The sequence below is a fragment of the Phalaenopsis equestris genome, unplaced genomic scaffold (genome assembly GCF_001263595.1).
Source record: "Phalaenopsis equestris unplaced genomic scaffold, ASM126359v1 Scaffold000002, whole genome shotgun sequence".
Classification (NCBI taxonomy): domain Eukaryota; kingdom Viridiplantae; phylum Streptophyta; class Magnoliopsida; order Asparagales; family Orchidaceae; genus Phalaenopsis; species Phalaenopsis equestris.
The window spans coordinates 65,418,493-65,435,073 of NW_018164444.1; the positions used below are offsets into that span (position 1 = coordinate 65,418,493).

Sequence of the window (16,581 nt, forward strand, 5' to 3'; positions counted from 1 at the left end):
CATTCTTTTTGCGGCTCGAGGAGCCAGCAAATGATGAGGAGGAATGGGTGACTGCGAGAGAGGGGAGCGCAGGAACCTTCATTCCAACAACTTGAGTTCGTGGGGTCACGCGAGGGACCACGGCGACCAGAGCAGAGACACGAGAGGGACGGACGCACGACTGAGAGACGAAAAACGGGAGAGGGGAAATGAAATTAGGGTAAGTTTATAAGTTTTATTTATAATAATAAAATATTATTTATTATTATAAATAATACTTAAACACATTTCTTCCTCCAGAAGTGCTTTCACGACGAAACAAACATCTCTCCTAAGCAAAATCGACGTTCCGGACGCATCGACGCAGTCCGTTTCGTCATCCAGAGTAGTCCTGGCAATCTCGTCGTCGATCGAGTTAAAAACGCGTCGCTGTCCAAATCCTATCAAGACTTCGGCTCGAAGTCGATTAAACAGGACGGCGAAGAGCGCAGCGGCTCCAAATCAACGAGTAGAATCAATCCTAAGGTCGGCAGTCCTATAGGAATGCTCCTTGCGTTCACTCGGAGTCTTGAGTTCCTTCGGAGTAGCCTTACCTGCTAAGAAATAGCGGTCAAGACTACTACATAGAACGTCAAGTCGAGCGAAGAACAATCCATAATTGCTAAAGGGGAGGGCTCCTTCACTAGTTTTCTAGGAGTAGTCGACAGAAAGGTCCTACGGCTAGATCCTAGGCTACTAAGGAGGGGAAAACTACAACTCGACCGAAAGCGAGGTCAACAATCTCTTTATGGTAGGACAATTTGCAGAGACAGAGGAGAACAAAATGCAGTGAAAAGATAAGTGGGAGAAGATGAACAAGGCAATGCAGAAGAAGTACCTCCCACCTCCCTATCGCTAGGATATGTTTTTGAAACTCCACAACTGGCAACAATGAGATCTTTCAGCAGAGGAGTTCACAATTCAGTTTGATCATTTACTGCTAAAGTGCGAACTGACAGAGCACACGGTAGCCAGATACCTTGAGGTTTGAAGCCTGCCAGATACCGTGGGGGTCTGAAGCCTGCCATTAGCAACGTGGTGTAGCCACAACCATACTGGACGTTGGGGGATGTCCAGATATTAAACTTGAAGGTGGAGAGATAGTACAAGCACAGTAGGCAACAATCATCCTTCAGACCACCATATTTAACCAATTAGTCACCTGCAACTAACATGACTGACAAGGGTACCTTGGGAGGAACTAGCAAAGCTGGATCGGGAAATGATAAGACAGATCAGAGTGGGGGGAAGCAGGGGAGGGGTTGCTCCTTCAATATAGTGCCGACCAGGAAGAGATTCAAGTGACACGACTACGATCACATAACGTTTAGCTGTCCTACGAGCCGAGGCCACCCTCACGGATCAGGACGCCGTCGAAGAGGTCGGTGAGCAGTCAGAGGATAGCCCAAAGGAGCTCCATGGAGGCAAGGGAGAAACACTTGTGATTCAATGTTTTTTGCAGCTCAAGTCAGAGCTGGATCAATCTTGGTTAAGACATAGTATTTTTCGCACCAAATGCACCGTCAAGGGCAATTTTTGTAACTTAAATCATTGATAGTGGGTTGTAAGAACGTGGTGTCAACACTGATGGTGAAGAAGTTGTGATTGGGCACACAGAAGCATCCCCTTTCATATTCTCTTACCTAGCTAAAGAAAGGAAATGAGATACTTGTAGATCAGCAATGTCTAGCTGACTTTTCCATTAAGGATCAGCTACAGTAGCAAGTATGGTGTGATGTGGTTCCATTGGACGCTTACCACATTCTGTTGGGTAGGCCTTGACAGTTCGACCGCAAGACCCAACACAACAGCTTCAAGAATACACTCTTTTAAGAATGATGAGAAACATATCGTTTTGCTACTAGTTAAGGATATGAAGGGCGGAGGCGATACAGAGGAAATATTGGTTCGTCAAACCACTTTCCTGTAGCTAGTGAGAGATGCTCTAGGGGCTCTAACATTGGTTTTCCTGGAGGGGAACAAATGAGGAATTTGAGGTACAAACATCATTGAGACCACTACTATAGGACTTTAGGGATGTCATGATTGACAGTTTGCCCGAGGGGTTGCCACCTCTGAGGGACATCCAACACGCCATAGACCTTATACCAGGATCAATATTGCCAAACCAAATTGCCTACAGATTGAGGTTTGCGGAGTATGAGGAGCTACAACGATAGGTGCAAGATCTTATCACGAGGGGACTAGTTAGAGGGAGCACTCCCCGAGGGTGCCTAAGAAGGATGGGTCGTGGCGGATGTGTATCTACAACAGGGGCATCAATGGGATCACCATCAAATACCGATTTTCCATGCCACAATTGAATGATCTCTTAAACCAGTTACATGGAGCCACTATCTTCTCCAAGATCGATTGCATAGTGGGTATCACCGGATACGAATGAGACCAGGAGACAACTGGAAGACTACTTTCAAGGCACAAGATGGGCTTTATGAGTGGACCTCCATGCCTTTTGGCTAGTCAAACACACCCAACACTTTTATTAGATTGATGAACCAGGTATTTTGGGATTACATTGGGAAGTTTGTTGTGGTCTACTTTGACGACATTCTGGCATACAGTTGTTCTGAGGAGGATCACTTGCATCACCTGAAGACAGTTTTCGAGGTAGTGCGAGTCGAGCAAGATATGCTCATTCGAAGAAATGTCACTTCATGACAAACTGGCTGGGTTACATGTATCTAGTGCAGACATTCAGATGGATCCCAAAAAGATAGATGCTATTAGTATGCTTGCTGGGTTACATGTATCTAGTGCATACATTCAGATGGATCCCAAAAAGATAGATGCTATTATCAGTTGGATCGCATCGCATTGTTCACCTAGCTTAGATAGTTTATGGGACTAGCATTGTTCTACCAGAGATTCATCAGAAACTTCAGTACTTTCACTGAATCTCTCATCGAACTTTTGAAAGGAAAGAAGTTAACTTGGATATCAGCTGCGCAGACTAGTTTCGACACACTGAAAGAATAGGTGACTCAGACACCCATGCTAGCATTACTTATATTTAGCCAACTATTCGACGTAGAATGTGATTCATCTGGTGTGGGGATAGGGGCAATGTTGAGCCAGGGAGGACGCCCCATCACTTTCTTTAGTGAGAAGCTAAATGATTTTAGGAAGGACTCAACTTACGACAAGGACTTCTATGACATTTTGAGAGCTTTAGAGCACTGAAGTCATTACTTGCTAACGAGCGATTTCACATTATTTATGGATCACAAAGCTCAACAACCAGAGCAAATTGAAGAGCCAACAAGCCACCTAGGTGGAGCACCTAGTTTCGTTCCAGTTAGTGCTTAAGCACAAGGGAGGGTGTCAGAACCGCGTAGCAGATGCATTGAGCCATCGCCATCTGTTGATCACATCTATTTAGAGTCAACTTGTGGGCTTTGAGGTCGTAAGGGATTTGTACAAAGCAGATGAAGACTTAAGGACATCTGGGAGCAATGTCAGGTGAAGCTGACAGGGCAATATTACCGAGTATATGGTATTTGTTTCACTAGTTAATTGTGCATTCCCAGGTTCTTGTTGAGAGAGGCCATTGTCGAGGAGCCACAGTGGAGGATTGATAGGATATTTTGGTAGGGACAAGACTCTCACTTTTGCAAGAAGGCATTTTTTTGCCCCTATCGACAAGAGAAGTTGAGCGACATATCAGGCAGTGTAGGATTTGCCATTTGACAAAGACGAGAAGCCATAATGTGGGATTTTACATGCCACTACCAGTACCAGAGACATCATGAGTAGATGTTAGCATGGACTTTGCAGTGGGGCTCTCGAGGACACAAAGGAACAAGAACTCCGTGATGGTTGTGGTGGACAGATACTCGAAGATAGTCATTCCGTGCCTTGACACCGGACATTAGAGGCTTATCATATCACTGATTTATATCGTGAGCTTACACAAAATTCCCTGGAATATCACCTTCGACAGAGACGTAAATTTTCTGAGACATTTTTAGAGGGCCTTGTGGGGGAAAGCAAGGCACCAAGCTTCAATTTAGTTTTGCAGTTCATCCACAAACAGACGGTCAAACTGAGGTAGTAAATAGGAGCCTAGGCAGCCTTTTGAGATGCTTTGTGGGAATGGGATGTCATTCTAGTGTAAGCTGAGTTCGCCTACAATAGGTTTGTAAGTCAGACTATAGGACACACTCCGTTTGAGATTGTTTACAGGTGCAATCCGCTTATAACACTTGAATTGATACCACTCTTACTGATGTCATAAGTCAACAAAGATGCTAAGGTGCTAGTTCACGAGATTTAAAACCTCCACGAAGAGGTTGACAAGGAAATTGCTAAGTAGAACCACATATATCAGACACATGTAAATAATTCTAGGAAAAGGGTGACGTTTCATGAAGGAGACCTTGTGTGGATTTGGCTAAAGAAGGGAAGATTTCTGGTGGGAGCATTCGGGAAGCATAAGCTCAGAGTTGATGAACATTTCAAAATACTTCGGAAGCTACAACATGTACCAAATTGACCTGTGAGGGGACTACAACATTTCAGCGACGTTCAATGCCGTAAAATTGACACCATATTTTGAGAACTTAAAAGCTTCGAGAAATGAAGTCGAAGTTTCTTTAACCACAGGAGACTGACGCAAGGTTGGGCATGGGGTTCCGACTGAACCAGCCCTATTTGGTTCAGGCTTGCTGGACTGGCCGACCCCCGTAGGAAAGGGGATCCGCCGCCCATATTTTCCTATCTTCCATTTACTTTTTCTCTATTCCCTCGTGTTCCCTTTCCTTTTCTATTAATCTCATTTCTAGTTGCTTATTCTAGGCTTTCACTTTTAAGTTTTTCCTTATTCTGATTATTACCTATTTCTCCTTGCTAAACACTATTATATATAGGTCTTGTTTTCCTAAGTGCAGGTGGCTGATTTTGTTTTCTGAATTTAGAGCCCTCCACCGTCGTTTTTTTTTCTTCCGAGGGCTATATCCGAAGATAAGAAGGTGCTCCGGTTGTAACTCGTCTAAGGTGGTGACTATTTTCGCTGTTCCTCTGTTCTTGCTTTCACTGACTCCACCCCATGCTTCCAGATTTGCTGCAACCATCCTCCTGTACCTCCTGGAGGTTGCAACATCAATCGTATGCGTCTAGGAGATCTTTGCTACTTACACCCGCATCCAAAAGGTGGCGCTGCCTCCTTTCCCGCGATCCTCGCATGTCACCGACGTTGTACCTGCTTCGTGATTGTCGTCGCCCCCATTCTTACAATACCAGAAAGCCACTGATCCCGTCACCTGCTTCCAGGTTATTGTAGAGGCCCTGCTGCGATTCCAAAGAGTCGCAACCCCCGACCCGAGATACCAGACTGCTATAGAGTCTCTCATCGGGCTTCCACCTGATCGCCAACTTCTTCAGGCCACACCAGTAGGTTGCCAGCCACATCCAGCTCGTCTGGACAGTCAACCGCACTTGCTGGCCCATCGACACCACAACCTCTGCTGCCCTGCACTTTCCAGCAACCATCCACACCTGTTGCTCCCTTCGCCTGCAGTCACTGGTCAACCCCCTCCCTCTCATCGCTGAGGTTCATGGATACCTTCCTTCGACTGCCACAGGGTCGTGCTAGCCCTGCCTTGATTTTGTTTTATTTATTATTTTGAGTCTCAATTGTAATCATATTATTATTTTCTTTATAAAATTTGTCTTTTGTCATCGTGGGTTTAGTTAACTCCAGTATCACTGGCCCATCCTCATTTTCATTATGTTGCAAAATTATACCTTTATCTTCTTATTAATAAAAAGCCAGTCTTATCAGTGTGAAACCTGCCAATTGGCTTGACATACTTGTCATGTATATTCGCAGTCTTAGTACAAACCCTCTCATTTTTTTTATATCATCCACTATGTCATTCGAGGACCTTCAAAATTGAAAATCGTCAATGGAGCTAGATGATTTATCTCCTTCATTGATGATAACACTAGAACAGTTGGATATTCTACATGAAGGAGAAACCTGAAGCTACACAAATCTTTCAGTCATTCCATTACATGATTGACACTATGTTTAAATGCAAAATTCATATTCTCAAATTGATAATGCAAATGAATACTTCAAGTAGATTCTTGGACCCTACCTTCCAAAGAGTGGTTTCATCCATGTAAGTTCTTGTGTTGAGACTCCACAACAAAATGGGATAATTGAGAGGAAGAATATGTATATCCTTGAGTATCTAAGTCTATAATGCTTTCTCACAATATCCTAAAAAATTTCTTGGGAGATGCAATGCTCACAACCACCCACCTTATTAATTGAATGCGAAGTAGTTCATTGGATTTAAACTCCTTTGCATAAACATACCCTCATGCTAGAGTCTTCTTATCCAATCTTCATGTAAAAGTATTTTGTTGTCTCTCTTTTGTTCTCATTCACCAACCAAACTGCACAAAGCTTGACCAAAAATCTAGCAAATGTATCTTTCTTGATTATGCTTAAGGTGTACAAGTACTATTCTTTTATTATTAAAAAATATAATAACTTCATGGATGTTATATTCCTTGAAAAACAATTATATTACCTCGAATTTGAAATTCATGGGGAGAATTTGGGTGAATATCTCTGTATATCGACACTGAACAAAATCACCACAACCTATTCTAATTCTCTCTAACTATCTTGTCTCCTAAGTTCCATCACTTGAAGATATCCTACCTGAGATTGACAATAAAGAAATGCACAAGAAACTTCATGTGTACACTAGGAGAAAGAAATCCATTGAATAGGATAAAGACAATATGCTACCACAAGATTCCACAGGACTATTCATAACCAAGCCTGAATCCACACATCTCTGAAGTTCCAAGGAAGGTAAAATCCAGTGGAGAAGACATGGAGAGTTGCACGAATTATCCTATCCAGGAGTATGGTACTTATGGAAAGTTATCATCACCTTAAAAAAATTTTTTGTTTCTAAATGACTCATGTAAATTTGTAAAGCTTCCTATATATAAAAGACTTGTTAGGTGCAAATTGGTGTTCAATGTTAAGTACGAAGCAGATAGGAGCATTGAGAGGTTCAAGGCTAGGTTATTGGTCAAATGTTTACTCGGTCTTATGGGATAGACTATCAAGAGACATTTACACCAACGACCAAGCTAACCACTATAAGAATTCTTCTTTCCTTGGCAGTGAGCTGAGAGTGAGAATCGCTTCAACTTAATATCAAGAATACCTTTTTAATTGCTCGTCCCATCAAGGAGCAATGGGACTTCTTACGACCAAATAAGCTCGTCTCCAATCCTCTTGGATGGCTCAAAGCAAATGTTGATGGTGCTCTATTGGCTAACAATCTGGCGGGTGTTGGAGTTGTAATTTATGACGAGGATGACAAGGTTCCTGTGGTGGCAGACCATTTCCTTCTGCATAGGATAGCTCGAGGGTGGAATATGAGGCGGTGTATTTTTTTGGTCATTGTTATTGAGCCATGGATGTTGTAAATGAAGGGAATCATCATTAAGGGGATACTGAAAGGGTCATTAATTCCTTTCAGGAGAGCATGCAGACTTAGGTTTGGCAACAAATCCTTAGACTGAGCTCGTAGTTGACTTTTCTCTATGATTTTGTACGGCTATTTTTTTGTTTTTATATAGAAAATGTAACAAAGCGGCCCATTTTTTATGTGCTTGCTTTGGATAGATCTTTTTTTTGGAAGGATCACACTTGTGACCCCAACTTTTTGAGCGTGGTTGAGGAAGATACCGACCATGCTGCTTCTCTTTTTGTTTAGCTTTTATAGCTTTTTTTTGGTACATTTTGATTTTATTTTAATGCAAAATGCACACCCTTAAAAAAAAGAATTCCTTTTTAAATGAAGACCTTGAGAAAGAAGTATATATTGAGAGTCCATCATGTTTGAAAAATGGCTCAAATAAACATCTAGTTTGTAAACTAATAAAGTCACTTTATGCTCTCAAACAATCTCCATGAGCTTGGTTTGACAAGTTTGCCAAGACTATGAAACTTAATGGGTATATTTAATGCCAAATTGATATAAGAAAATTATACTCACTATCTATGCAGACAATATGATTCTGTTATGTGATGATTAAAAAGAGATTGGAAAGATTACGCTTTCTGCTTATGGAAGTGCAAAATTTGAATACTGAGCACTTGCTTTGGGAATTTGCGAAGGAATGTGGATCCAAAAGTTACTAAATGAGTTGGGATACTCCACGGTCAATCCTATAAAAATGTTCAATTACAGTCAAGCCACCATTAATATTGCAAAGAATCTTGTGCAAACTTGATAGGCATTTTATTTCCGATAAGGTCAATAGTGACATTATTCACTTAGTCTACATTCAACTAATATTGTAAGTTGTTGATATCTTCAATAAAATTCTGCCTCTAAGCAGCTCCAATGATTTGAATACTAAGCCGGGTCTTTACAACATCTATGACTCAACCTAAGGGGGAATGTGGAATTCTGCATTTTTCTATTTCAGCTTTATTCGTTTTCATTCTTTTCTTATTACGATGAATGTCTTTCCTTCTGTGATTGTCTTTTTTTGGGTAAGCAGCAAATGTATTAATTATGTTTGCCCTAGCTGTCCCCCATATAATAAGGGGAAATATTGTAATTTGAACATTAAAAAATAAGAGATTATAGCTTCTCCACACTTCTTCAATATTGTGGGCAAGGACATTCTTTCGGCGCATTTACAAACAAACCACCCAATTTCTATGTATTTACATATAAAACACCTAGAATTTGCTTTTTCTTACATTTATACCACACAAATCATTTTTACCGCATACAAATACCACTATTTTAACTTTTAAAAAGTAAAATACATCTTTTCATGCATATCTAAAGTGACATATATGTAAAAATTGAAAATTGAGTGTTAGATATGTAATTAAATAGGAATTGAGTGGTATGCATGTAAAATTTCTTCTTTTTTTCTATGATATTAAATATTTCTGTTCATGTTTGCAGCAAGCGAAGAGTGAGGCAGCAGCTGCATTTGGAAATGATGGTGTGTATCTGGAAAAGTACATTCAAAATCCAAGGCACATTGAGTTTCAGGTTCTTATTACCAAATTATGCTACCGGGGAACTTACAATTTTAGATAGTTGTACAATGTCATCTCTCCTTTTTTTTATCTTCTTAGATGCAATAAAGTCTTCAACTTGTCAAAGCACTTTTTTATTAGGTTAGATAAAGGTTCTGTAAGTGGATTTATAAACATCCAAATTTGACGATGGATGGCGGGCAAACCTTCATGCATTACTGAGAACATCTGTAAAATATATTTTAATGTAGTATAAAATTTATTTTGAAAAGACAGAACCTCATTTTATAGGAAAAAACTTAAAATAAAAAGCATTACAATATTCATCTAAACAACTTAATAAAAAATATTGATGTTTAATAACATTCTGAAACAAATAGATACTTCAATTTAATAATATGATATCTTCTTTAATAAATATTTACTTGGGTTTTAATGGTCGCAACATTTTAGGAGCCATTATGAAGCGCTCAAAAGTATTTGTCAAGTAGCTTATAAGTATCCAAAGAGATTATAAATTTACCACAGAATATGGAGGGATATTGAGTTCTTGATCTGAAAACATTTAGATCTTTTTTTTATACTTTAAAAAATGATTTGGTCTGTGTCATTGATGATTGAATCAGCATTAGGTTAAACTCAGTGCTTCAAAAGGTTTCTCATGCACCAAATGACACCATCTAGCAAAAATTCATAAATATCCATGTGTAAACGAAACTATTCTTATGTCTTAACAGGTTCTTGCTGACAAGTATGGAAATGTTGTTCATTTTGGAGAGCGTGATTGCAGTATTCAGGTACTTCCAAGTGATTTTGTACAGCTTTTATTGGTTTCACACGAATCTAGCTTGTCACCAATTGTCCTTATAACTTCCGAAGAGATTTCTTTTTTCATTTCTTGTCCTTTCTCATGCTATCAGAATGTAAATTTTTCACTCATCAATCTCAATGGAAGCTAATGTTCTTAATGTCATTCAGATTTGTTCATGCATGTGTCGTATATTCTAGCACAATAACATATACACATTGTATGAAACTACATTATCATAGGTAGTTTGGGAACGAGAAAAGTGTTAAAGTTGTTCCATGACTCTTTGCAGGGAATTATTTTAGTCCGGGAGTCTATAGAAGTGCCAATTTAGTCTCAGAATCTTTTAATATTAATTAAAAAGTTCCCATGAAGGACTATTCAGTCTCGAGTCTAGGGACTAATTTAGCACTTTTGTAGACTATCGGACCAAAATGCACCCATTTAAATAGTCAGATGAATATTTTGATATTTTTTTGGGAACCATTCATGAGATTTTATGACCCTGGTTCTTTGGAGGGTACCAAAATCCCATGCTCCTAGTAGATGTTAAAACCTTGCCAGTGCTTAGGAAATTACACATAATTTGAAGTCCACTTCTTTTGGATTCTTTTTTCCTTGATACAGAAGGTTTCCTGCTGTCTAATTGAACGCTCAAATTTCAATAATTTTATCAATAACAAATAAAATGAAATTATGGCAATACTAAAACAATAATTGACATGTATTTCCCTAGCTAAGGTTCCATTCTTCCTTTCACATTTATTTGCCACATAAAATACTGGCAATAAAAATTTGCTGACCCTTGTGTAGGGTCTATTCTTTTTTTTCTTCTTATTTGATCAATTAATGACTTTCAAAACATGATGTATTTTTCAGAGAAGAAACCAGAAACTATTAGAAGAAGCCCCTTCTCCGGCTTTGACCCCAGAACTACGGAAAGCTATGGGTGATGCTGCGGTGGCAGCGGCTGCATCAATCGGCTATATTGGTGTTGGAACTGTGGAATTTCTTTTGGACGAGAGAGGTTCCTTCTACTTTATGGAAATGAACACGAGGATCCAGGTATGGATAGCACTTGAAGTAACTTATCTTTTCTCAGCTATCATCTATTATATTTTTGAGTCGTCTACATATTTATTTTTGATGAAATAGGTCGAGCACCCTGTTACAGAAATGATTTCCTCAACCGATTTGATTGAGGAACAAATTCGTGTAGCTCTCGGAGAGAGGCTGTCTTTTGAACAGGTTACCGGTTAAAATGTTGGGAATTTACATACGCAGAACTCAATTCTTATGTATTTACATATTTCGCACCTATATTTTCATATTTACATACACAGCACTTTGATATTTTTCATCTAGGCATGAAAAAATGTACTTCACTTTTAAAAAATGATAATAGTACTATTTTTGATGTGTGATTAAATTTTTGAGTGTTGTGTGTGTAAATATGAAAGTGTAGGCGTGCATGTAAATACATAAGAATAATGCTCTATGTCTGCAAATGACCCTCAAATTTTTAGTAGGAGTTGATAACTAGTCATTGTTTTGTAACTAAAATACTGTGCCTTCTTAATCTATAGGAGGATATTATTCTCAGAGGACATTCAATCGAGTGTCGCATCAATGCAGAGGATCCCTTTAAAGGATTTCGTCCAGGGCCAGGTTTAAATTCTTTCGCTTGATTAATATAATTATATGGTTTGGTTTATAATTTTCTGATGGGTCAAATAAGCGAAGAAAGACTAGTGAAACTTTTTAACTAAAAATAGGCATGAATGCTGGTCAAGTTTTTTTTAAGAAAACAGAAAAACAAAGCATATTCTTCTGTTAGTTATTTATGAATTATTGGTACTTTATGATCACCTGGTGAAGAAAGAAGGGATATTTACATGCATACCACCCAATTCTTATACATTTACTATTTACATATCTAACACCTAAATTTTAATTTTTACAATTTTACCTACCAAATCTTTCGTTTCACATAAAAATACCACCATTTTAACTTTTAAAAAGTGAAATACACCCTTTCAAGCAAAGGTAAGGCGGCATATATGTACATATTGAAATTTAGGTGTTAAACATGTAAATACATAAGAATTGTTTGGTCTGCATGTAAATCTTCCAAAAAAAGAAATACATTTCTTCATCACTTGCTCACTTCGGAGTTTTTTTTTTTCCCAGTTAAGACTTGTGTGCACTACCATTGATTATTAACCTGCTATTGTTATTGGTTATTAACCTGCTATTGTTATTATCAATGTGATCAATCTTATTACAGTCACATTAGTAAGATTTTCCATGCAACTAACTTTTTATTTATTTTGGTGATGGCAGGGAGAATCACAGCCTATCTTCCATCTGGTGGTCCATTTGTGAGAATGGATAGTCACATTTATCCAGATTATGTCGTGCCTCCTAGCTATGACTCCCTACTTGGAAAGGTATGCATTTCCTTTCTGTAAACAATCTACTTCAATGCGTGATTTGGTTTAAAAAAACTTAAGAATTAGGCAGCAGTTCAAAAAATTCAACTAGAGAAGTTAAAAAGCACGAACCAGACAATCATTAGTTACATAAACTAATAAATAAATGTTTTAATTGCTGTTATAATTGAAATATGGCAAGTCTTTTTACTGTTTACTGAATGCATCTTCTAACATATCCTCTTTATATATAGCTTATTGTTTGGGCCCCAACCAGGGATAAAGCCATCGAACGAATGAAACGAGCTCTAAATGACACGGTCATCACTGGTTAGTTTGCAAACAATTATACATAGATACAGTTTTCTTTTGCTCCTTTTTTTTAATTATTGTAGTTAAGAAAACATATAAATCTTGCTTGATATTTTTTTTTTCTAAATTTAAAGAATGTCTTTTTTACAAAGCCCTATAATTTCAATACCGGATGGAACTCTTTATTATATTACAACGTCTTCCTTTGTTTTAGTATATCATGTATTCCAAATCTTTATTCCACATATTAAATACATTTAATCTCTATTCTCTTTCTTCTTGTTTCTTTCTATCAATTCTCACTTTCCTTTTTGTTTTGGTTGCACACACTAACTCTTGTTAATGTCTAGAGTTAGGATTTGTTAAAGGAAGCCGGGTGGGGATTACATTGCCTGTGGTGTTATCATTTACACAAATTTCTAATATGTGACCTCTCATTGACATATTCTCAGATGCTTTTAATAACACATAATGGCTTTTGTACATTGCTTGTCGTTTTTGAAGAGTTCACTGAAACTTATAAATAGAAAAAATAATCAAAATAGTTCCCCTACTATTTGTGTGGGACCGTTTGGCCCATTTTATTCCTGGGCTATATAAATGGTTGGATTTTGAAATTAATGAAAATTAAACTAATTGATGATATTAATAATAAAGATATTTTAGAAATTTACTTCTTAAATAATTTATTAGATTTTTGTAAAATTCTTTAATATTTGAATTTCTAAAGTATCCTCATGTTAAACCTATCTATATCTTTAATTTTTGCTACTTTTAATGCCTTGACTATTTTGGCTCTTACTTTAATAGTCCTATGGGTAAATCAGACTTTTTTTATTTAGTTTAAGGCTAAAATAGCCTCTTGTAAATAATCCGGGGACCATTTTTTGCCATTTTCTTTTTATAAATATTACTTTACTCCTAAGCTATGCGCCTATACCTTGAAGCAACAGACTTTTTTTATTTAGTTTAAGACTAAAATAGGCTCTCGTAAATATTCCGGGGACCATTTTTTGCCATTTTCTTTTTATAAATATTACTTTGCTCCTAAGCTATGCGCCTATACCTTGAAGCAAATCAGATGTTATGGTTTTATGGTTTCTTCATGCGTATGTGAATGCTGTTATGAACCCACTCATATAGCTATTGCAATTGTATTACTTTGTCAGGTGTCCCGACTACAATTGAGTACCACAAGCTCATTCTTGATGTTGAGGTACAAAAACTATATGCCGTTGGATTTTGGGGGATGCGGTTGGCTTTTGATTTTAATCAAACAGATTCACCTATTACTTGGGATACGAGATGCCAGTTTCTCAAGGATTTAAGGCAGCGATTGGATTAAATCAAGGGAAATTTACATACAACATAAACAGCACCCAGTTCTTAATTTTTTGCATCTCACATTTATATTTTTATATTTACATATGTGGCATTTGGTGTTTAAAATCTATGCATGAAAAAATGTATTTCACTTTTTTAAAAAATGATAGCAGTGCTATTTTTGATGTGATACTAAAGATTTGAGTCTTATGTGTCTAAATATGAAAGTTTAAGTGTGAGATACATAAATAGATAATAATTGAGTGCTATGCATGTGTATGCCCCTTTAATCAAATGAACATATGAAATGCAGAGGCGACTCATTTGTGTATTTCATGAGGCGTCCCCTATCCCCTATGATTTGGTTGAAATATTAATTTAGATGCATTTATTGTTTGTTTAAATTCAGAAAATTTACATGTTTCTGTTCATGTTAACACAGGACTTTAAAAATGGGAAGGTGGATACAGCATTCATACCCAAGCATGAGAACGAATTGGCCGAGGTACCATATATTTTTTTTCTATGAAAATGAATCCTGCTTGATTGATTAAGAGCATCCTTTTGTTCTAATTAAGTTCTTTTTATTTAGTGTTTCAGGGAGTACTGTTGTATTTCTAGTGAATTCATCCGATACTGTCCAAAACAATAATGGGGCATTTATTACGTGCCACCCAATTCCCATGTATTTACATATCTAACACCTAAACAGGCAGAGGGGTTTTCCTCCAAAAGCTGAATCGGTTTCACCCAAACCGGTTCAGTTGAGAGAAGGGGCTGAACTAGACCCTCCCCGCTCTTTTAATTAGCGGGAAGCCCGTCCCACTTCTATTTATATGTGTTTTTAGGTCTTAGAGTTGCAGCTTATTCTGATTTCAGATTTGTGACGACAGCCGCCGGTGTCTTAGTTTTCCCTCGAGTGCTGTATCCGACGGAAAAGGTGATGCTCCAGCTAAATTCCTCTCTCTGGTGGTGATTATCTTCTCCGTATCCCTCCTTCCCCGCTGCTACACCCCCTCCCAACAACCTACTCCCTGCCCCATCTCCCTGCAGTCTTATATAGCTGCAGCCGCCCTTCCCAGATCTTGCTACCCAGGACCTTCCCCGCCAGCAACCTGTTCTACCTGCCTGCTGGCCGGTAGCCACAGTCCCAGCTCCCTGCTTGCAAGCACAACACCCACCTGCAAGCCACCACTGCTGTAACTCCCTCCCAGGCCCCTCCCCACTGGCGTAAATCCTTACCAGATCCACTCCCTGCTGCTGTAACTCCCTTTCTCCTCCATTACTACAACATATACCCTCTCCACCTCTCCCTACCCAACCAACCCCGTAACCTCCCTCCCAACTACAGGGTCACTAATTTCAGCCCCTCCACAGCCGCTTTACTTGCTGGAATTCCCAAACCTGTCAGCCCCAATCCTCTTATCCACCCCTATTGCTGCTACAAGTACCAGCCAGTCACCACACCTGCTGTTCTGCCGGCGCCACCACCTCTCGTCCTCACCCTTGGGGGGTCTTTTTAGTTTATTGGTCTTTTATTTCTTGTTCTGACGAGTCCTGTTATAATCTTTGAAATTCAGCAATGATATTATCATTTTCTATTATGGTTTGAGTCTACTTCGGTATCTTTTGGTATTAGAGCTAGCCCAACTATTTCCAGCATAGGGTTTTGTAATATCCGCCATAAACCAAACATTTCTTTTCTACCACCAAGTATCTTTTCCATAACTCAAACCCTAAGCCCACCAAAATTTTTCTCTTATTCCTAAAGCTTAGTCATGCCACCAATGCCATACATGCACAAGCCTTCCTGGGAGATGTACAAGAAATCCGCCAACTTCAGGGAAGGCTGGCATACATTGTGGATGAAATTCAATGGGAGGCTACCCTCTATCGTGATCTGAAATGTTGAAGGAGGGTCTTAGATATGACTCATATACCATAAATGGACAGTGCTGAATCTGGAGCGGAGCAGAGCAGAAGATTCTGTCCAAATCAGGGGAGTTTCCTTGTGTGGGTTGGAGGTGTGTGTCGGCCGTTTTATTGTTCAACTTCACTTTCGTAGTTTGGAAACGATGATGATTTTGAGATTTTGAAAATAATTTAAATATAAATATAACTTTTTTAAAGAAGTAATGTTTTTTAATTTTTAAAATAAGTGAGACCAAACGAGTCTCACATTTTTAAATAGTTTAGATGATTTAATATAATACTACAAGCAATACACTTATCCCGAAGAATAAATATATTACTTGTAATAGGGATTTAATCATCTAGACTAAACAATTTGTGACATCCGTTTTGATCTGCGAAATATTTTTATAAAAAGGCCAACAAGTTCCCCTATCTAACATAAAAAAAATTAAATAGGGTTTATTTTATCTGGGTTCCTGGTTCCCTATAGAGGCAAGCCCCTATAGTTAATTACATCTTAAATGATCGAAATCACTTAAGATAACTCTCGATTAAGATCAGGTGGTTTTGCTTTCAAGATTTCAAAGTTTAGGTTTTCACGATTGGACATAAGAAAGTCAAATGGGAATGACTCAAAATAGGAACAATTATTTTAGGAATTCAAATGAAAGAAAAGTAGGGGACATCACAGATCCAGGAGAAACCCCGGAGATGTC

The 16,581-nt window shown here is 38.3% G+C and overlaps 1 protein-coding gene across 2 annotated transcripts in view; it reads left to right on the forward strand.

Annotated features, from left to right (window-relative positions):
- The window catches only part of LOC110033144 (biotin carboxylase 1, chloroplastic), a 62,639-nt gene that overhangs the window by 25,832 nt on the left and 20,226 nt on the right, over positions 1 to 16,581 (forward strand). For both annotated transcript variants that reach the window (XM_020737033.1, XM_020737042.1), the window contains exons 8-16: positions 9,000 to 9,089; positions 9,814 to 9,873; positions 10,764 to 10,949; positions 11,040 to 11,132; positions 11,471 to 11,552; positions 12,228 to 12,334; positions 12,571 to 12,646; positions 13,798 to 13,844; positions 14,394 to 14,456. In XM_020737033.1, coding sequence (XP_020592692.1) covers positions 9,000 to 9,089; positions 9,814 to 9,873; positions 10,764 to 10,949; positions 11,040 to 11,132; positions 11,471 to 11,552; positions 12,228 to 12,334; positions 12,571 to 12,646; positions 13,798 to 13,844; positions 14,394 to 14,456 — 804 coding nt within the window. The remainder of the gene's footprint in view (positions 1 to 8,999; positions 9,090 to 9,813; positions 9,874 to 10,763; positions 10,950 to 11,039; positions 11,133 to 11,470; positions 11,553 to 12,227; positions 12,335 to 12,570; positions 12,647 to 13,797; positions 13,845 to 14,393; positions 14,457 to 16,581) is intronic.